Consider the following 22,651-nt stretch of genomic DNA (forward strand, 5'->3'; position numbering starts at 1 on the left):
AGATGACCAGCCGTCTGTCTGTCTGCTCCACACAGACTCCACTTCAACGTCTATTGGCAAAAAACGGAACAGACGAGAGCTCTAAACGCACTCATCAGCTCTTCTCTGAGCGGAGCGCCGGGGAGGGAAGGACCGAACACAGGCCATCGAGTTTAAAAACTGTTCCTAACCTGGAAGGACCTCTACTAAACACAACAACAGAAACAAAAAAGAAAGAAAAGAAGAAAGTCCAGAGGGGAGAAGCTGTGATAAATTGTTCCCTAAATTAGTAAATTTGTGCCTCAAATTAAACATTTTCTGGTTTTAGTTTCTTCAATGTGATGATTTTCTGCTTTTCTTTGTTTTATATCATCGGAAACTGAATATATTTGCATTTTGGACTGTTGGTTAAACAAAATAAGACCTTAGAAAACATCAACTTGGACTCTGGAAAACTCATTTTTTATGATTTTTTGATTAAAAATATTAATCGGTTTTGAAAATATTTAGTTGCTGGGTCCTAGTTTCACATTTCAGACCCTCAAATTAATAATTTCTGCAGGTTAACGATGCACTTTCATCCTGCGATGTGAAAAAAATATTACATAACGTTGTGTTGATTAAATGCGCCAAAAAATCTCCAAGATCAAAACTTTAAATCCAGGAACTACAGTGGGAATGTGAGGTCAACGTACGAGGGAACTAATTAAGTAATTAATCCTTTTTTTTTTTGTAATTTGAGGACACAAATTACACCAGTAAGTTTATCTCAAGTAACAACATTTCATTTATATTTAAAAAAAAACAAAACAAAACATTGCCACTTTAAAACCTCCATAAATGTAACATATAAACTGATCAGTGCAGGAATTCGGCTTCTCAGTTTTTGTACTTTCAGGGAACAATTTATCAAAATCAGAGCTGCAACGGTTAGTCGATTAATTAATTAGTCGACTGGCAGAAAATTAAATCAGCAACAATTTTGATACGTTTTAATTCTCTTAAGCAAAAAAAATGGCAAAAATGTGTGTATATTTCCTAGTTTTCTACGACATTATACTGAATATCTTTGGACTGTTATCTGGACAAAACAAGACATTTGTAGACATCAGCTTGGACTCTGAGAACACGTCAGAACAATTTTCTGACATTTTATAGACCAAACGATTAATCAACAGTGAAGATGCTCGTTTAGTTGCAGCTCTAATTGAATCGTTTTCCCCGCCGCTGGGGCCTTTGTAAAAAATCTAATTAGATCACAACAAACAAAAACAAAACTCTAATAAAATCACTTCCTAAGATGAATTAAATAAAATTACCACAAAATGTACGTTTGTGTCATTGTTGACAAACTCAACCATTGCACAGCATTCAAACTCAAATGCTCTCCATGGGATAATAAATATACACATGCAGATATACAAGTCAGGTACTCCGACAGTCTCCGTGCTCACAGAGACTCGCTGTGTGTTCCTGTAGAAGAGGAGCTGAGGTTTCAGGGGTTAAGAATCAGGAAACTGTTGAGGAGGGACCAGCGAGGAGGGACGGCCCCTCGTGACGCCCGGCGGCTCCGCAGCCCCGCCTGCTGGAGGTTCAGGTGATGCACAAAAAAAAAACCAAACAAACAAACAAACAAAAAAACCCAAAAACAAAAACAAAACTTTGACCACAGCTTCTCAACCTTTCAAACACGTGATCCAGGAACTGAGCAGCCACAGGAACTCAACCAGGAACTACAAGTCCCTTCAGTGTGTTTGAGCTTCCACCAAAACCTCGTTAATATTTTAACTAAATAAACCAAAAGCGGACTAAAAAAGCAACAGCGGTTTGGTGGTTAGAGGCAGATTTTAGCACATGATGAGAAACTTTTCTTGATGTTTGAGTGTTTCTGTGGCCAGCGTCCGGCACCGTCGGCTCTGGTCGACTCTTACTGTAAAAGTTCCTGAGATCCTAAAAAGGTTCCTGGCAAAGTTCCTGCAGTCAAAAAGGGCCAAAAGGGGGGGGATCTGCTAAACAAACTCAGTTTAAAAAAAAAGGACCAAGCTGACAGTTTCACATGTTTCACTGCATTAACTACACATCTGTATGTGTAACAATCTGTAAGTCATCAGCTGACAGTTATTTTGAAGATGATCTCCTGCTGTTCATTTCTAAGAACATTAGAGCTGCAGAAAATTAATTGGAGAATCTTTTCTTAGTATTTCTTAAGCAGAAATTATTTAGCTGGTTGCAGCAAAAATGTCATGATTTAAATATTTTCGGTGTCAAACATGACATGTTTTAGATGGTTGACCGGACAAAACAAAACCTCTGAAAACACGTCGATGAGCCGGAACACGTCGTAACAGACGGTATCGTCAGAGACTGTAAACTTGCTGCAGATGTTTTGTGATTTCAGAAAAAATGCTGAACATTTCTAATAAAAACAAACAAAAGCAAATTCTCACTTCAAATGTTTGTTTTTTTATGCCAAAGAGAGTGAAAGTGACGTCCCAGAGACTGAGCACACTGCCTATGATCTGACTGTAATGTTGCATTTTTGATCCGCTTACTGCTGACAGTCTGCAGACTTCTGCGTTTTGCATGATTTCATTTTCCTACACACCTGTCTACCAGGTGAGAATTACACAACACACTTAATTTAACATCGATGTTCGTCTACTGCTCTGAGTCTTATGTTGATTTTCTAAAAACATAATTGTAGCACTTTTATACAACTTACAATCAGGGACAAATTGAGTGTCCTTGAATGTTCACCATGCGAGGCAGCTGGATTCACGAGAATCCATCTCGTCAGGGTTCAAGTTAACCAACATCGGTTCGGACCAATCGGCGTCCTGTGAGGAACTAACGGCGGCGGTTCAGGTGAGAGATGCTTCATCCAATCACCTGCCTTCCCTTTTCCAAACAGTTTCCATGGACGACTTCTTGGATGGTTCTGTGTAACAAACCATCCGGTGCGTCAGGTTGCTTGAACGCACCACAAAATAAAAGATGCTGACAGTGAAGCCGAGACAATTACTCGATGGACAGAAAATTAACAATCATCAATTGTAGCACTTATACAAATTACAATCAGGGACAAATTGAGTGTTCTTGAATGTTTACCATGCGAAGCATCTCGTCAGTTCAAGTTAACCAACAGTAGTTGGGACCTAACGGCGTCCTGTGAGGAACAAACCATCCGGCGCGTCAGGTTACTTGAACGCACCACAGCCGAGAAAATTTTTCAACAGTTTCTGGCTTTGACAAAATAAAGACGCTGACAGTGAAGCTGATACAATTATCAATCAATCATCAATTGTTTTATGGTCATTTTTAAATAAAAAATGGCAAAAATTCTCTGGTTCCAAATGTGTTTATTTGCTGGTCATTAACTGAAGCTCTTTGGGTTTTTAGTCCCACAAAATGAACTATTTTAACCTTCCTGTTGTCTTCGGGTCAAGTTTGACCCGTTTTCATGTGTTTTTATATCAGAAATATGGATTTCTTTCATCTAATTGCCTGAAAATCACATGGATGCACTTTGCAAATAAAACTAATGATCACTACTTTCATTGAATTTTGAGTTTTATTAAAATTTATAGCATCTGTGGACTTTTGTCCTCCCGGGTCAACTTTGACCCGGGAGGACAAAAGTCCACAGACAACAGGAGGCTTACTATTTTAACTTGAGTGTTTTTTTTGTTGTTGTTTTTTTTAGACAAAATTAGTAAATCAATTATAAAAACTAATGTCTAGTTGCAGCCATAGTTTCTAGTTTAAAGGATCATCAATCTGCAGGAAGTTTCAAGTCTTTTGCTTCCAGGATGGTTTGGTAAACTGTAAAGTTTGTAGTTAAGGCGTAAAACATGTGAAGCCACCAGTGTGGTCACTTAACATTTTACTAAGTGTAAATGATGCTAATTAGCTTGACTACAGCATTAAAATGTTTGACTTTATCTGCCAGTTTGCCGCCACAGAGAGCCGACACTCTTGACGTGTCGATTCGGACTCTGTTATTTACTGATTTTAGCTGAGTCATCGTCCTGATGATCCAAACCAAGATCAATACTGATGCATCCTTATTTATATATATATGTATGTAGGTTTATACAGTTCATAGTCTACAAATTGGACACCTGAGCCTTAAACTGAACAGGAACCAAAACAACAAACCAAAGAAAAGTAACAGACAAATAAACCAAAAAACAAAAACAAAACAAAAAAAAAACAGCAGCATTTCACCGACAACATCCCGTTCTCTCAAACCCCTCACGCTGATTCTGAGCTGCGGGGGGGTGAGAGACGAGGAGCGAGCACGAGGTAAAAGAAGTCAATGAATCTGGAGGAATGACGTTAAAGTTGCAGTACGTTACGGGAGGGTTTCAGTTTATAGATATGCACATGTCCCGCGTGCACCCCCGGAGTCCTCAGCCTTCAGTTCGGTTTGTTTTTTTTTTTGACCCTCCTCCAGGGTTTGAGGTAACCAAGACCGCCACGGACGCACAGAGGGCTCGCTTTCAACACAAATCATTAGGTGGAGACACACACACACACACTCTTCAACAAACACTCAATAAATTAAGAAATTTAAAAAAAAAAAAACAACAACAAAAAAAAAAACACCGTCACTTCCTCTTTCTCTCTCCGCTGGTGGGACAAAAAAGTCGAGGCCGAGGAGGTCAGCAGGAAAATAAAAACACTCGGGGAATTGTTTTTGGGGGGCGAGAACACGAGATGTGTTTGAAACGGGAAGAAAAAAGCTGCCAAATATTTGTGGTTTTGGCATCTTTCGCTCTGCTGAAACACCATTTCATGACGACTTGAACACTGACATTTCCTGTCAAATTTAAAAAAAAAAAAAAAGTTTTGTGAATGACGGCTTTCTTTACTGGTTAAACTGGTCGTGTCTAGATGGTAGTCTGGGAAGACCCGCCTTCCTTCCTCCCTGCCTCTGGTTGGCTAGTACTCGTTGCCTTCATTGGTTAGGTCGGTTAGGTTTCAGGCATGAGGAGCGAGGTGGTTGTCGTCCGAATCTAAAGGTTACCGTCTAGACACGGCCCATTAAACGCTCTCTCTCTCTTATTTCCCAGCATTCTCTCCTGCTGAATGTGATTTTTCTGAAAAGAGGTTAGAGTGGTCAAAACAACACTGATCCGGGATCTGACATTTTTTAAACTCACTCACCACGAGGTTAAAGAAGCCAGGAGAAGAAGAAAAAAAAAAAAACAACAACAACAACATCAACTGTATATGGAACGTTGAAACCTGCTACATCTGATAAATTGCATTATTGTCGCCACGTTCGGCGTGCGAGACACCGAGCGACGGAAAAACACAGTGAGTGATGTGTTCAAATGCATCTAAAAACAAAAGAGGAAAAACCTTGGCGGTGTTTGGCGGTTAATGATGAAGCTGTTGAGAAACCGGTTGGCAAAGAGAGCACGCTCAGTGTGTTGTGTTCCCCCGGTGTGTTCACCGCTTGTTTTTTAAAATTAAACCATATTGCACAGGGCTGGAATGACTTCAAAAATCAACTAAGCAACAATTCTACCAAACAATTAAAACCATTATTCCTTAAATGTCTCTACTAACATAGATGGAAAATCCAATCTAGTACCGAGTTCAGTTCCTCTTCCTAAAGTTTCCTCCTCAAGCACTTCAGCAGCATTTTGTTGGTTTTTTTTGTGTTTTTTTTTGTGTTTTTTTTAAATCAGCACCGAAAAACGCCTTGAGCATCAGCCGTTTGGGTCTTTTCAAGAGTTAAGCGGTAGTTTTGATATTCGGGAAACTTGTAGGATTTCACTTGTGGAGGAGAGAAAAATAAAAACAATGAGGGGTTTTTCAGAAGGAGGTCGGATGCGTTGTTTCCCCTCCGCATCTCGCCGGATGATCCAAAACAAAAACAAAACAAAAACAAAAAATAAAAAAAATGACCTAATCTCTTCGGTATTTTTCAGACGGCCGATGAAATCCTTTCTCAAAACTGCTGTTGCTCCTCGAGGCGGAGAGAGGAGAACCGTTCATCTCTCCTCCTTCCTGGACACCTTGGAGGAGTGCCACGCGGTGGACCTGAAGACGCAAACAGACGCAAAGATGATGAAACTCAAGAGGAGTGAAAGTCTCAAGCTGATTGGTTTAAGTAAGAAAAACCTGAGAGAGGAAAGACGTTCAGAGAAAACAGACAAAAAAAAGTGATTTTGATTTTTTTTTTCTGCGAGATGAGCTTTGAGTTTTGACCTGCAGGAGGCGCTAGATAATCCTCTGTAGGTTCATCACTACGAGCCAAAACCAACACATAACGGATTATAAAAACATACAGACTGAAACAGCCTCATTATCAGCTCAGACTCTTCCTCTTCTTACCTGATGAAGGTCTTGAAGGCAGCACTCTGAGGGTTGATGCACAGCGGCACTCGTTTGCCCTGCTGGTGCTCCGTGATGAAGCGATGGATTAACTCTGATGTCGGGACAGAAAAGGAAAAGACGTCAGACACCAGTATACCAGTATACCAGTATACCAGTAGACATACATACAGAAACCAGCAGGAACTGAGGCCCACATCTATTTTGATCATTGATTCATCGTTTCTTTTTTTTCAAGAAAAATAAATAAATCTTTTGATTGTTTTCGGTTCTGAAATGTGAAACTTAGCTGCTTTTTTCAGTTTAGTTTGAGACGGTTTGTCAGACAACAAATAAAGTTTTATGACATCGACTTGTTCTGTAGGGTATCGTGTTCCTATATTTTCTTGACTAAATGTTTAATTAAGAAAATAATCAGCAGATAATGAAAATAATTGTTAGTAGCAGCTATAAAAATATATATTTATCACAGCATCAACATGCAGGTGATGTCTGATGTCACATAAAACCTACTTGACAAGTCAGTTTAGTTCTAAAACATTAAGGCTGCATCATTCTGTCAGTCGAGTCGCTGCCTTGTTTTAACTCCGTCACTACACAGTAACGCAGCGAGACAGGCCATAAACTTTCACAGATTCTTGTCTCTAAATGACTTAAACAGAGACGGAGGACAGCGAGACGCAGAGCGACTGTTTCCTGCTCCGACTCTGACGCTCTCAGCTCTGAGAGTTAAATTCAGACGCGTTCCAGCGTCTCCGCCGAGCGGCGCCGTCAGCAGCCAATCAGCAGAGACGCTCTATGGTGCGTTTGGATTTTATACCTGAGTTCTTATGACGGAGTATAAACTGAGTCTTACAGGTTAAACATGTAGCTGTTCTCTGCAGGTGCGCTTGATTTGACTGTAACTGTGGTAACCGGGTGGAGACATGAATGATATTTGTCATTGTGTTGAAGTTGTTTAGTATGTTAGCAGATAAGAACGTATTATATGTAGGTCATCAGTCTGAGGTGTTGACTGAGACACTAAAATATTATATATTTATATAATCAATCAGTTACAGCTTGTTGTAAACTAGTGAACATCTCTTTAATCTGATATCTGTGCATCATGTGCTGCTGTCGGGTCACATGACCTCCTCATAAATATTCCCACCAGGCTGGGTGAACCAATCAGGACTGAGACTTTTAAAGTGTATCAACTATAGACAGTGATATCAACAGGGAATTAAAAAAACAGGTGATCAATATGGAGGCAGCGTCCCTCCGTCAGACGGCGTCCTACCTTTCCCCTGCCACACAGACAGCAGGCTGTTCTCGTAGCTGTGGCTGAACGGCCGCTCGGCTACCGGCTCAAAGTCCCGGGTGTAAACTCGGCCGCTGGGAACGGAGTAGCAGCACTGACACATGCAGGTGTGGTAGCGCAGACGCCCTTCATCCAGGTACGGGTGGGAGAGAGCGTCGCTGCCGGAGATCCTCTTCGCCTGCACATGAAAACACACCGAGCTGTTAGTACGTGCGTATTTACACCCCCGTCAGACATCGACAGAAACGCAGCATCTGTTTGTTTGTGTCGTCCGGACTCACCGGATCAAAGACCAGCATCCGACAGAGCAGGTGCACCGCCTCGTGTGTGGCTCCGTCAGACAGCATGTAGAGCACCGACAGCGACGGCTGACGACCAGAAAACACGAGCAGCAGGTTAATGCAACACATCTTACAGAGGTTAGTCAGCAGTAAACAACAACAACAACAACAACAACACACATCCTGTATTTGTTTTTATTTATAGTTATGACTTATGATGATTATTTTCCTGTGAAGTTTAAAATGTACATTCATGTTTAAACACACAATATGTAATTTCAGCCGCTAGGCGTCTCAATCAAAACAATAACAAAAGACGGAGTGTGATGACGGTGTGAAGTAGCAAGGGATCATGGGAGTTGTTGTCTTTGTCGTTAAATAACCAGCTTCACCGGGATAGGATTACTCCAGTGTTCATCATTCAGGATGTTTTTACCTGCAGAGGTCTCCTCCTCTCTAGAACAAACGGACCCGCAGATTAAAATCGTTAAAATACTAATTAAAGCTGTTTCACCCAAAAAAATAAAAATTAAAAAAAAATCAGTATTTCTCTGACGATGTTTGGTGACCACCGGACTTCCTGGAGGGGCTGTTAGCCGAGCTGCTGCTAACGTTTGTCCAGTTTATTTCTCTGATAACTTAAGATCCAGACGTCCAATGACTAAAATCCTTCTTCTGGCTAAAAGATATAGTTAAAAACCACCTAAATTTATCATGAAAATGTGGCTTAAAACTGAATAAAAGTCAATTTATAACAGTTTGTGTGGAACAACCACAACGCCGATGTATTATCTTGTATGTGTGTAAGTTACTCTTTGGTAGACGCCATTGTAGCGGACAAACACAGCGCCGCCGTATGCATCTGGTGCGTGTTTACTCTTTGGTAGAGGAGGTATGACGCCATTGACATGCGACCAAATGAAACGGTCCGTTACTTTGATTAAATTACAGATTTCTCTGAGTTTGAACATTGTTGGAAACATTTGGGATAATGTAAGTACACAACTCAACAACATATATAACATAGGTCTAGTTGTTTTTACACATTTTAATGCAGAATAATTACATATTATAGCTTAAAGGGGACTGTCTTCTTTGTATTGTTTAACCTCCTCTGTACATGACTTCATCTCAACATTGTAAAAGCCACGTTTAAGTGCTGAGATCATGAGAATAAACACCGACTCTGAAGCTCTACGGAGCTTTTTAAACCGTTTTTAGTTGTTGGATGTGTAAATACAGACGGGTGACCAATTAAAGGAAAAACCTGGTCCAGGTCTGAATGTTTGACCCCTACAGTGAGGGGATCTGGTGGCTCTGTTGTGCTTTTGGGGAGTATTTTGCTGGCATGGTTTGGGTCCACTTGTCCCCTTAGAGGGAAGATTCACTGCTAATCAATACAAAGTTGTACAAAGTTGTGAGTGATCAGCTTCATCCTATGATGAAACATGTCTGTCCTGATGGGAACCAGATCTCATCATCATCATCACACCACATGAGGAAGATCTTTTTAAAGAATGATGTTCGTCCCTCCAGAAGAGTCCAGAGACTGTAGGATCAATAACAAGGCTGAGACACAGATATGACCAGAGTTCGTCCTAAAGTTTGCCCCGAAAAATGTGTCTTTCTCCTTCTTGGGAATGTCGTGCAGGTATTCAGAGCTCTTTGTTTGGTTTTTTATATAAAAGTCATGATTTCTTGTGAATAAATTAAACTGCAACAGACTGAAAGCATGATGGAAGGCTGAAGGTGCGTTTTTCAATATTTCGCTATGTCCATGTGTTGATATTTAACTACTGCAGGTTCTGTCGACACCCTCCTTGATCTGTTATTCGATCACCTTGGGGAGGGGCCTGATCAATATCAGGAACTGCTGATGCAGACGACGGCGCCAGAGGACCTGTGTGACTGAATAAAAGGAGGCAGCAGAAAGACTTCAAACCGACACGCTTCACTGCATTCTGTTTCCTCCACTTATATGAGATTATAATCTCATTTGGTCTGTTTAGTGTCAGCGTGTTTACATCACAGCATATAAAGCTTAAACTAATTGCATCCTTTGTTTTGTTGTATGTGTGCTTTGGTTTTTAGTGTTACACGGAGGACTTCCTGTTCTGTAAGCAGCAAAATGTCAGTGGTTTGTAATTACCATTTAATATCCCTTTAATACCCCCCGCCCCCTCAGCCCCCGCCCACTGTAACCTCAGTGTGTTTCCAGCTGTTCAACGTGTAAATAGTATAAAACCTTAAAAAAAAAAAAGCCATGATGATATTTCTGGTTCTGCTGCATCGATTTTAATCCTTTTTTTCTTTAAACAGTCAATCATGAGTCCAACAACCTGCAAAACACGCTAAAAGTTATTCGGCGATTAAACGCCGACATACGTGAATCATGTGACTGAAGAGCTGAAAACATCAGATCTGTGTGGAGCGATGATGATGATGATGATGATGATGAGGAGACTGTAACCTTCCTCACATCAATACATGAAACTAACAGAAACGTCATATTTCCATCATGTTTTCCATCGTTTGAGCTTTGACAGTCTCTCTTTTAATGATCTCGTTTCTTCTTCTGCGACGGTTTTAACAGCACCGACTGGAGTTTATCTGCTGATGTTCACACGACGGGAAACCAGCAATGATTTGAATTTTCTTTAACAATTTTCTGGGAATTCGGTTCAAATTTGCTCTAAATCCAGTTAAAACCTGACTAATGTTACAGCAGCAGAGAGTTAGGACTCTGTGGGAGAATGTTTCAGAAGATAAACCAGTGTGTTGGTGTTGTTGGAGGAGTCAGTGTGGACGGACCACACAGTCACGTACTGGTTTGTGCGGCCCCCTCAGGATGTGGGCTCTGGCTCCTTCGCAGGCCGACGACAGCGCCGACAGAGGAGGAGTTCCCAGCAGGTCTGTGATCAGATCCAGCTGGAACCAGAAGAAGAGAAGAAGAAGAAGCATGTTTAGAGAAGGAGCTGCTGTACGGAGGCTATATCCTGGTAAAACAGACAATGATCAGTCAATTAATCAATCAGCAGGAAATTAATCTGAAACTGTTTTGATAATGGGTTAATTGTTTAGTCATTTAACTTACAGCTTCTCAAATGTGAGTATTTGATGCTTTTGTTTGTCATATATGACAATAAACTGAATTGTTTGATTATTTTCATTATCGATTAGTTGTTTGATCCAGAAAATGGTGAAAATTGTCCACGACTGTTTCCCAAAGCTCAAGATGACGTCTTCAAATGTCTCGTTTTGTCTCCACTAACAATCTACAACCCAAAGACGTTCAGTTTGCTGTCAGAGACACTAAAGAAACCAGAGAATACTCACACTTGAGAAGCTGGAATCAGAGAACTTTGACTTTTTTTCTTTATAAATGACTCAAAGCGATGAACAGATTATCAGAATAGTTGGAGATTAATATAATAGTTGGCAACTATTTAGCATTGCTCACCATTTTCTGACATTTTAGAGACAAAACGATTAAATTTATCAATAGAAATAGAAAAATAATCAGCAGATTAATCAATAATGACAATAACTGTACACAAACCTGCATATTCCACACATTATATGGTGCTTTATACAGTAAACTTTAATTATAAAGGGTACGTCGCTGAGCTGTTCTCCACAGCGACACCTTGCTCAGACAGTCAGATAATAAACGGACGGATGTTCAGGACTTCCTGTTCAGGACTTCCTGTCTGGTAAAGCGTCGCCTGCTCTCACCTGCTGAATGGGGCTCTGAGCCTGGAAGAGGATGCGTCGTCCCAGCAGCTCTGCGAAGATGCAGCCCACTGACCAGACGTCGATGGCCGAGCCGTAGTGCCGGCAGCCCATCAGCACCTCGGGCGCTCGGTAGTACTGCGTCACCACCTCCTGGGTCATGTGACGCGACGGGTCCGGCTCCTCCACTCGCGCCAAGCCGAAATCACAAATCTAACCAGAGAGGAGCAGAAGGAGGGGAAACGATGTTGAAGGCATTTTTCAAACCCACTGTTGGTTTCAACATATTTGCTTTTCTGATTTTTTTTTAAATTTATTTATATCCTGTTCTGATGTCGGATGTTAAACGTGGTCAAAGTTCCAAAACTTGAGGTGAACATATGTAGAAACGCTGCCTGCAAGTCAAAACTCAGGGCTTTAACCTGCTCTGAACGCTTGTTTGGGACAGTTTTTTTTCTACCTTGCACACATGCTCATAAACAGCTGTCTGTTCTGCAGCCTTGGTTGCTAAGGTGGTTGCTAAGGTGTTTCCATGTGTCTCGTATTTCAGATGTGATTCATCCAACATGTACAGATGGATTTGAGAAGTTGACATTTGGAGTAAAGAAGGAGAAAAAGAAGTGAAATCCTGCTACTATAGTTTGTTTACGTAGCCTCCGGAGCCGGAGTAAGCTTCCTGAAGCTGACCAATCAGAACAGAGTGGGCTCATCAGGAGGCGGGGCCTTAAAGAGACAGGAGCTAAAACAGCCTGTTTACAGACAGAGGCTGAACTGAGGGGCTGCATAAAGGACCAGTAGAAGATAAATAAGGAGTTTTTAACTGGAAATCATGTAAATATATTCCAGTAGAGCCCCAGAATATAAATATAGAGCTGGAAATGTGCAGAATATGTGTCCTTAAAGGGAATAATTGTTGCTTTGAGCATTTTAAGACTTCAGAAGGGGAAGCCTTTACTGGGAACGTGACAATAATCCTTCTGAACCACCACGACACTGTACAGCTGCTACTAACTGATGAGTCGATCAAAAGAAAATCAAACAACTATATTGATATTCGATTGATTGTATTGTATAATTGTATAAGCAAGTTTCCAAAGCAAAAATGTCCTAAATCTTCTAGTTGGAGCCTCCACAACCAGATGATTTGCTGTTATTGTCTTTCATATCATAATAAACTATCTTTGTGTTCTGGACTGTTGGTCAGACAAAACAAAACATCTGATGATGTAAACAAGGACTCTAAAAAGGTCTAAAAAATGTCAAAATTATAAAAATGTTCACGTTTTCTCCAAGTGATGAATGCAGATTGACCTGCAGATTAATATTTGCTGCAGTGCATCACATCTGTGAACGAGTCGTGTGCAGATATTCTTCTTCACTTGATTTCATTAACAGACTCTTTTGGGGTTAAAACACGTCCTTAACCTAAATATCCGACAGCTCGTTACTTTATGCATCTGATAATCATCTCTGCCAGCAAAGCTTCAGGGCTGGAAACATACCGGGAGGCATTTCTCTCAGTATGATCTCAGTTTTCTGAAGAGAGACCGTCGTTTGTTTAAAAACACAGCAGACATGTCGGAGGTTTACCTTCAGCAGGCAGTTGCTGTTGACCAGCAGGTTTCCAGGTTTAATGTCTCTGTGCAGAATCCCAGCAGAGTGCAGGTACTTCAAACCTGAGCGACAGAAACAAACAACAACAGTCACATTTCTCCTCTCTGTCCTGCACATTAACCTCCAGCTGAACATATAAACAGGAAACTGCTGCAGTAATGGACGCAAAACTTAAGCACTTTCCCCTAATCGATTGATGTTGACGATCAATAGTCGAATATGAAGGAGATTTTTCTATGATAAAAACATTTTAACCACAGACTCATGTTCACTGCAAAATCAGAGTACGTTATAGGGAAATATAGAAATAGATGAAGCAAAGTTACTTGAATTATAAATGATGTAACACAAAACTGCGGCGCTCCCGTCTCTCGCCGTCCAGAAACAATCCAAAACATTTAACACGGCGAGCAAATCTTGCACGATACACATGTTGATGTATATTTCTCAGCCTTAGCAACACACTGTAATAACTTCATTAAATAATTTAACCACAATGGTGTCCAAAAACATATCAGGCTGGAGCTGCGACTGCAATATTATGTATATTATTATTATTATTATTTCAGCTTCGGAGCGACGCCGGAGTATCATGGATATTATTATTATTATTATAAAAAGTTATGAATGATTAATTTAAATTTTGGCCATAACAACAGTCAGACTCCTCCAAGCAAACAGCTCTGCACCATGAGGTGAAACCTAAACACAAAGTCTTATAATAAGAATATATTTTAATAACTACAGAAACACAAACGCTGTTCTTGCTCTGCAGCTGTAGAGCGGCGGCGGTGGCGGCGGCGGCTCACCTCGGAGGATCTGATAGAGGAAGACCTTGATGTGGTCGGTGGTGAGAGGCTGAGGAGACACGATCACTTTGTGGAGGTCGCTCTGCATCAGTTCTGTTATCACGTAGCTGCGGGGCGGTTTGCTGTCAAGGAAAACGCTCACACACACACGGACTGACCTCCGCCTACATCGACACGCTGCTGCAGCGCCGAGCGCAGGGCTCGTTTTTTTTTTAGTTGTTGAGAAAAGGACGCAGTTGCTTAACAACAAGTGTTATTAAAACATCATCGTGTCACTGGATATTCACCAGTGGCCGGTCTCACATCTGCAGTGAGGAGCTGAATTTAGACCAGAGAGGAGCAGCTATATTAAGGGAATAAAAAGGAGGACATAACATAACAGGGACAATTAATGAAGAGAAACTGGGACAGGAAGGCGTGAGGAAGTAAATGTATGTGATAAGTGTGGAGGTATGCTGTCTGTACGCTGAGAATATTAAAACAAATGAACATTTTTCTTTTTATGGACAAAGGATACATTTCCTCAAAGCAATCGATCTGTGGAGGCTGTAAAATATCCAGAGCTGACAACACCTGCATGAAAGGAGAACAACACAAGAAACAAGAGAAGAGAATTAGTCCTCAGTCCTGTTTTGATCCCACATCACATCAAATCCCCCCCCGAACCCCCCCCCCCCTCCCTCCTTCCTTCTGTCTGCTCATTACATTGTCATGTTTGAAGAAGCACAGCATCCTCAGCTCTCTGAAGACCCTCTTACAGGAGACCAGGTTCTGGAAGACATTAGGCATCTTCTTCAAAGCCACCTTTCGACCGTCACGTGGATCCGTAACCGACCTGCCAGGAAACGACAATCACAGACAGTTTAGTGACACAGATTTAGAAACATGTCGTTTTCCTGTGACGGTACAGGCTAGCAGGCTAACTGTGCATCGTTTAGTACAACTTATGGATGCTTAATATTATTGGTAATAAGTCTTGAAAGCAGTAAAACTCGTTGTTGAGTTTGTTAATTGATGAGAGCAAACCTCCATTTGGTTGCCGTCATATTTATATGTTTGGTGATGCAGCTGCAACAATTCAATCAATCAACAGAAAATTAATCTGTTAACTATTTTTATCATCTATTTTTTCAGAGCAAAGATTTGCTGGTTTCAGCTTCTCAAATGTGATGATTTGATGTTTGTCCTCATCATACATGATATAAATCTGAATGTCTTGTTTTTTAGGCTGCTGGTCGAACTAAACAAGACGTTGGACTGTGGGGAAAATATCACAAGATCAACACGTTTTCACTATTTCCTGATGTTTTATAAAATAACTAAGAAAATAATGATTAGCTGCAGCCCTCGTTGAAAGTGCAGATTGATTTGAAAAGAACAATAACACAACTTAAAGGACGAGTTCACATGTTTTTAAGAGTCTTAAACGAACAGTCAGGAGTCTTAAATGTCTTTTTGTTACTGTTCTTCCACCGCAGCTCGACAGGGAAACACACAGAGAGGGATCTTCTGATGGTATGAAGAGGAGGAATCATCGTGTTTCACTTGAAAAATTGTGAACAATCCTTTAAGTACGAGCAGACGTGATCTGTGATGGATGACTTGTCTCAAGGTGGTTTTTTTTTACGTCTCTATGGAAATAAAAAGGAAAAGCTTCGGCTGCCTGGAAGGTGGGAAAATAGCAGACATTCCTCAAAACACTATGTGCTAAAAGATTAGCCGGAACGCACGGTACGTATTATTAATGGCTCAAACACGCAGAGTATGTCGGAGTCCTTAGAATTAGAATCATATTTACACATAAAAGGAATCTGACTGTAGTCACACGAAACACAACAATCTTCAGAAAGGAACATCTATGTACAGGTGAAACTGTTTCTGTGAACTATAAACAGAATCATAGGTTGAAGATGATCACTCAGAACAACTTTCTATTGATTAGCTGTGATTCTTCCCTCTGAGGGGACAAGTGGACCCAGACCATGCCAGCAAAATGCCCCCCAAGAGCATCACAAACCCCCCCTCACTGTAGGGGTCAAACATTCAGACCTGGACCAGGTTCTGTTGATGTACGCCACACATGCACTCACCCACTTGTCGGAGAATATGGTGAGGTATGACTCATCTGACCATATCACTTTCCCCCCCCCCCCCCACCTCTCTACAGACCAGTACCTGTGGGTTTTTGCACCACTGAACTCTCAGATGTGCATTCATCTTCGTAATGAGGGGTTTATGTGCTGCAGCCCTGCTATAATATCCCTCTCTGTGTAATTGTTGACGGACTGTTCTTGCTGACACAGTCTGATCACGTCCTGCGTTGACATTCTCAGTCACCTGAGGAAGAGTTGCTCCTCTGCTTTTCCTTATATATATATATATCGCACTAATACATCAGCATCACAATCATCAAATGTGTGCTATCAACCATAATTTCCAACCCTATTCACTGACGTCTTTCCCATAGATCTAAACGCAGATGTCACTTCAGTCACTGTTCCCATTGAGACACAGTTGAGCTGCCATTCGTGCCCCAACAATGAACCCTCTTTCAGACTCACTTAGATATTTTCTTCTTGCTGTCTTGATACAAAGTCAGAATCAACTGAGCCTGATCAGTATTTTTATAAAAGCCACAGATTGGATGTTAATTGCTTAATTGAACCTTGCAGTGTATCTGTGTGAAAGCATCTACATTCTTTATGTTTTTCCACTGATTAATTCGGGTTTTTCCTTTAATTTGTCACCTGTCTGTACACAGTAAGTGCTAATGTACAGTATATACAGCCTGTTCAAATAGTAATTAATGAACTGATTTGCACATTTTGTACTTTAAACTAAAATAAATATATATAATTTGCAGGCACAGTGGGTACCTTAGTGATCTTTTCTTACCAGACAACACCAAATGCGCCATAACCGATGGGGCGGTCCGGCTCCATCTCTGCAGGGCTGGGCACCTCGCTGGCCGGGTTGCTGTAAGGCTGAGGCACCGCAGCTCCGCCGCCGGTGCTCCCTCCGAGAGCTGTCGGGTGTCGGGGTGTCCCGGCCGGGGCAGTGGGTCCGGTCAGGCACGGTGTGGCGCTGAGGCCCGTGGAGGGGGCTCCGCAGGAGGAGTTGACACAGAAATACTTGTGGCCCAACTCGGAGCCCGGAAACAAGTCGCCACACACCGTCTGCCGGCCTGCGCCGTGAAATGCCATCCTCCGATCACCAAACCCCGATACAGGCCACTTCGTCTGGGCCGCACCAAGCTGCTGCTGCCCGGCTAGGCGCGGAGGAAACACCGCTCTTCTCTCAGCATGACCCGCTAGTTTCCTGTGCGTGCAAACAGGGGAGACTCTGCTGAGCATGATGTGTGATGTAAACAAGCAAAGATGAAGAAAGGCAAAGCTGCCGTGTTGCCACCGCAGCCAGGCCGAGGCTGGGTTATTATTCAGCCGAGATGTAAACACGGTGCAAGTCTGAAGCAGCTCGGTTAAAGCAGATTAAATCACCAACAGCTCCTGGATGTGTCGCAACAGCTAAAAAACACTTTCACCACCAAACCACATTTTTATTGCTGTCTCTGTTTTACATGTGCAGTTGAAAGTAGAGCAGCAGCGATTAATGGATCAACAGAAAATTAATCTGCAACTATTTTGATAATCGACTAATTGTTTGAGGCATTTTTGAGCCTCTCAAATGTGATGCTTTGATGCTTTTCCTCGTCATACATGACAGAAACTGAACATATTTGGGTTTGGGACTTCAGGTCGAACGAAACAAGACATTAGCTTTAGGAAAATAATCACAGGATCACCATATTTTTCACTATTTACTGATATTTTTATGAAACAATCAGCGAGCTAAGTTACCTTTGTTTGTAGCAGGCTGCACTTAGCTGGTTAGTAAAGCTAACTTCGCTAACAGTATCCGGCAAGCTATAAATAGTCGGTTTAAAGATTATTTAAAAATGTTTAAAAACGAAATGTTTAACCACACAAGCTGCAGAGTGAACATCATCAGCATAAACATGTGCATCAGCGTTATTGTCTTCCCGTTTGCTGCCGTGCTAACCAGCTAGCTATCGTGCTAACCAGCTAGCTATCGTGCTAACCAGCTGATGTCTGACCCACATAACCATCACCGGCCGGATACAGTGACCTACATATTTTTAAAAAGCGAACGTCCCCCTTATAACTTAATTTAAACAACTTACAATCCAAGCTCGGTTAAAGCAAAGATGGCATGGCTCGAAAACGCGTCTTGAAAAGGGCAAAAAAGCCGAGTTATAGATGCTGTTCGCCGGAGCTCCTGGAGCTAGCCTCAGCTAGCTTCTGCCTGCTCGCTAGCTGGCCATTGCGACGTGATATCCAGCGCAGAAGCGTCCTGTGAAGACCGTTTCTTGTGTTTTCTGAGGTGAAGTCTCATCCAGCAGAGCCTTAATGTTCAGTGTTGAAAAAAACCAACCGGGTTTCTGGTCGTCTTCACAGCGGCAGCTACAGCTAGCTGGCTAGCTTGTCGAGTAGGAGGAGCTGGTGGAGCCGGTGGGGGAGGGTGAAGCTGTAAACAACCATAACTGTAACTTCAGATAAACCAGCAGCGCTGGAAAGTAACTAAGTACTGTACTCAAGTACAATTTTGAGGTACTTGTACTTTACTTGAGTATGTCCATGTGATGCTACTTTATACTTCCACTCCACTATATTTCAGAGGGAAATATTGTACTTTCTACTCCACTACATTTATTTGACAGCTTTAGTTACTTTTCAGATGAAGATTTGACACAATGGATAATATAACAAGCTTTTAAAATACAACACATTGTTAAAGATGAAACCAGTGGTTTCCAACCTTTTTGTCTTTTGACGTCTTACAAAAAGCAGTGTGTAGTCGGGGTCACATTTCACATGTCTATGAGTTGTTAACAGCTCCACCAAATAGTGATTTTTCCCTCTAAACTTCTCACATGGTTTCATCTCAATAAATGTTCAAATGATCCAATATTTCAGCAAAAATCAAAGATTAGAGAAAAAGTCCAAAAACTCAAAACAGATTTGTGTATCAGAACTTTGTTTTTTCTTCTTTCCTCTCCCATTAATCATCTCACCACCCCTCAGATTTATCTGCTGACCCTTTGGAGGGGCCCGACCCCTAGGTTGGGAACCAGTGGACTAAACTAGCTAACTGTATATAAAGTAGTGTAAACTAGCTCCACCTCCAGCAGCTACAACAGTAACATGCTGCTCTAACACTGATGCTTCACTATTAATAATCTAATGATGTCATATATAATAATATATCAGTCAGAGGGACCAAACCACTACTTTTACTGCAATACTTTAACTACATCAAGCTCATAATACTTATGTACTTTTACTGCAATACTTTAACTACATCAAGCTCATAATACTTATGTACTTTTACTGCAATACTTTAACTACATCAAGCTCATAATACTTATGTACTTTTACTGCAATACTTTAACTACATCAAGCTCATAATACTTATGTACTTTTACTGTAGTAGGATTTTTCATGCAGGACTTTTACTTGTAATGGAGTATTTTTACTTTGCTGTATTGGTACTTTTACTTCAGTAAAAGCTCTGAATACTTCTTCCACCACTGACAATCAGCAACCATTCAAACACCCATGAAGATCATTTCAACTTGAATCCAGACATGCATTTTACTGCCTTTTAATACAGTAGTAACGAGGCGCTATGTACTATGCATCAAGTACAATCAATATGCACAGCCACAGAAAATGTGTCACCAAGGTAGCTACAAATTACATGGCAATTTACCTTTTCAAGAATTACAAATCAGCATCCAGAGTAAGAACAAAGATCATACGAAGCAGAGAAGTTATGCACATTCAATGTTCATGGGGAATATACACAAACAATTAATAGTTAGCCTTTATCAGCTTTATAAAACTGTATATACATGATGGCCCATCTGAAACTGTTCCCGTGTCCTATGAGGAGGTTTTCCTGCTCTGAAGGATCTGACTGACAAAGGCAAACTGGAGACTGTTCTTTAATAAATTAGGGGACAAACTCAGATAAGCCGTGTTATCGCAGGTCAGCATACATGAGGTCTTTAAGGTCAATTTCCTCTTTATAAACAAACACTGATATCATGGAAAATAAATGATCTGAAAAACAACAACGGCTTCACAAATTCATAATTGGCTGTGAAAATCAGTTGAAAATGAAAACAATGAAATGATGGCAAATAGAAATAGCTAACTGCTAAGCCATGTGAATAAAAATACACATCAATTTCCCCCCTTAATTAACGAGCCGAGGTTTCCTCTTTGTCCTTTTCCTCAGTCGTCCCTCGCTTTGACTCTTCTGGTTTGCAAGACGCCGCATGTACAGTACGTAACATGGACAGTTTGTGTCTCAGTGTTGCTGACAGTTTAAAGGACTAGTTCACTATTTTTCCAGTGTGTCTTAAACCAGCAGTCAGGTGTCCACAGTAACAGTGAAAGAGGTTTTCCTCGCTGTAATCATTCCTCCTGTTCATACTGGATATTAAAAGATCCTTCAAATGTGTTTTCAATGGAAGTGATGGAGGATAAAATCCACAGTTTTGTAATTTAAAAGTCTGTGTGAAGCTTCTATTCAGCTTCAGCAGTCTGAGTTAGTCATATCAAGTGGATATCTGACACATTTACAGTCTTTTTAGCATCAAATTCCCTCTTTGTGTTTCCTCGGACAGTGTTTCCCTGTTGAGCTGCAGGTGGAAGTATAGTAACAAAAAGAGGAACTTTGGCACTAAAAAGACTGTAACGTTGAAAGATATCTACTTGATTTGACTCATTTGGACGCTGAAGCTTCATATTAGCTTCAGATAAACTTTTAAATACATTTTTGTACAGGAGGAGGACTGTTGATTTTGTCCTCCATCACTTCCATTGTAAGGTCATTATGAAGGGATCTTCTAATGGTCAGTATGAGCAGGAGGAATGATTACAGTAAGAAGAACAGCTTTAATGTTCATTTGGGCTCCTGACTGTTGGTTTAAGACACACGTGGAAAATCGTGAACCCGTCCTTTAACACCACTGATGGAGTTGGGCTTCACAGAGTAAACAAAGGTCTGAAAGAGACGCCGTCCTCATGAAATGATGAGCAGCGCCGAGGAGGAAAGAACGATTTCCACGGCAGATTCTCTCCCGTCTGTCTGTTTCCACTGTTGGCAGTTCGTTAAGAAACAATCTGTGAAATCCAAAACAAAAGCAGTTCATGTAAATATAAAACCGAAACCATCATGCAGACAGTAAAAAGTGGCTTTGTGGGGGATTTGTCAGACTCATTTACAAACATATGATAGTTTCCTAAAGCTCTAAATGCTGGTTTTCTCTTCACATGACTGTAATTATTGGGGTAACATTTCTTTTATGCATTTTCTGGAGAACAGAGAGTGTTAAAATGTAAATATTGTACATTTTTAGCAGTGACTTTAGCTTTATTTTGCTGTACTAAACATGTTCCAAAACCTCAAACTACAAACCATCGTCCTGCATGGATATTTTCCCAGAACATGTCAGTCACAGATCCACTCCTGACATTCAGGGAAATCTACTGATAAGCTGTAAAAAAGCGACACAAGTCGGCTGAAAGATCTGCTGGTGAATGGAAACTATACTGAAGCATTTCTAGAGATTAAAACAATCGTCTATAATTTTATATATCTTTCATAGAGCTGTTCAGCAGGCCGTGAACTGGACAAGGATGATAAAATATACTATTTTTCATGTTTTACTGTGTTTTATTTAGTAAGAAAAATGTCCCTAATCTATATTGTTCATTTAAAAAATAAAATCACATTGTTGGCCGAGTAGCCAATAGAATAAAGCATCACAGGCTAGTTCTGTTTATGTCCAGGAAACCGCAGACTGAAATAAACAATTTCTCTTCCACTGTTGATATGAGATGAAACAGATGTTAAATACAGCTGTGAGAAGATCTGCAGTCGGTTGCTGCTTCGGCGGCGTCGTTGCTAATTTTGCGTTAAGTTAAAACTCTGCTCGACCTCGCATCACGCTGCTCGCTGCTGCCGAGACGTCTGAAGCTCTTCGTCGCCAGCTTTCACTGAACACGAACAACAACTGCCGGCTGCTTTTGTCACGTATGAATCTTTGGTTGTGAGAGCACAGTAACGGTCAGTTTCACCGTCCTGCTGTGGTGTATTTTCATTAAATGTCATTGGTGTGCTTAAAGACAATATTAAACTATGCAGATTGATTTTATAAGTTTATAAGCAATAAGGGCTAGTGTGATACAATTTGTATTGGTGTAGTTATAATCTCATGAACCATATTTAATCACACTGTACGTATAGAGGCACGGTAGAAGAATTATAATCATACACTGGAGAAATGTGAGTGTGTTTGTATTACATGTCACTTTGCTTGGGTCTGCTAAAGTCTTCCCTCTGGAGGAGATCAAGAAATAAGGGTGTAAAATGACTAGAATAACTTATAAAAAAATAAAAGGCCAGAAGACAACTTGGCAATAATGGTGTAAAATGATTCCCAATACTTATATAAAAATTGGATATAATCAGGTAGAATTGAATATGCCAGTACA

At 40.9% G+C, this 22,651-nt stretch overlaps 1 protein-coding gene across 1 annotated transcript; it reads right to left on the reverse strand.

Annotated features, from left to right (window-relative positions):
- Nucleotides 1-341: 341 nt before the first annotated feature.
- On the reverse strand, nucleotides 342-18,590 carry nlk1 (nemo-like kinase, type 1). Its single transcript, XM_044331817.1, has 12 exons — nucleotides 18,268-18,590; nucleotides 16,962-17,384; nucleotides 14,772-14,901; nucleotides 14,584-14,639; nucleotides 14,067-14,173; nucleotides 13,234-13,319; nucleotides 11,647-11,856; nucleotides 10,738-10,839; nucleotides 7,912-7,998; nucleotides 7,610-7,808; nucleotides 6,328-6,421; nucleotides 342-6,033 (listed from the first exon to the last, which is right to left on the reverse strand). Exons 2-12 carry the CDS (start codon nucleotides 17,267-17,269, stop codon nucleotides 5,985-5,987), a joined length of 1,428 nt encoding a protein of 475 aa, XP_044187752.1. The 5' UTR covers nucleotides 17,270-17,384; nucleotides 18,268-18,590; the 3' UTR covers nucleotides 342-5,984.
- Between the last annotated feature and the right edge of the window lie 4,061 nt (nucleotides 18,591-22,651).

The sequence above is a fragment of the Thunnus albacares genome, chromosome 17 (assembly GCF_914725855.1).
Source record: "Thunnus albacares chromosome 17, fThuAlb1.1, whole genome shotgun sequence".
Taxonomy (NCBI): domain Eukaryota; kingdom Metazoa; phylum Chordata; class Actinopteri; order Scombriformes; family Scombridae; genus Thunnus; species Thunnus albacares.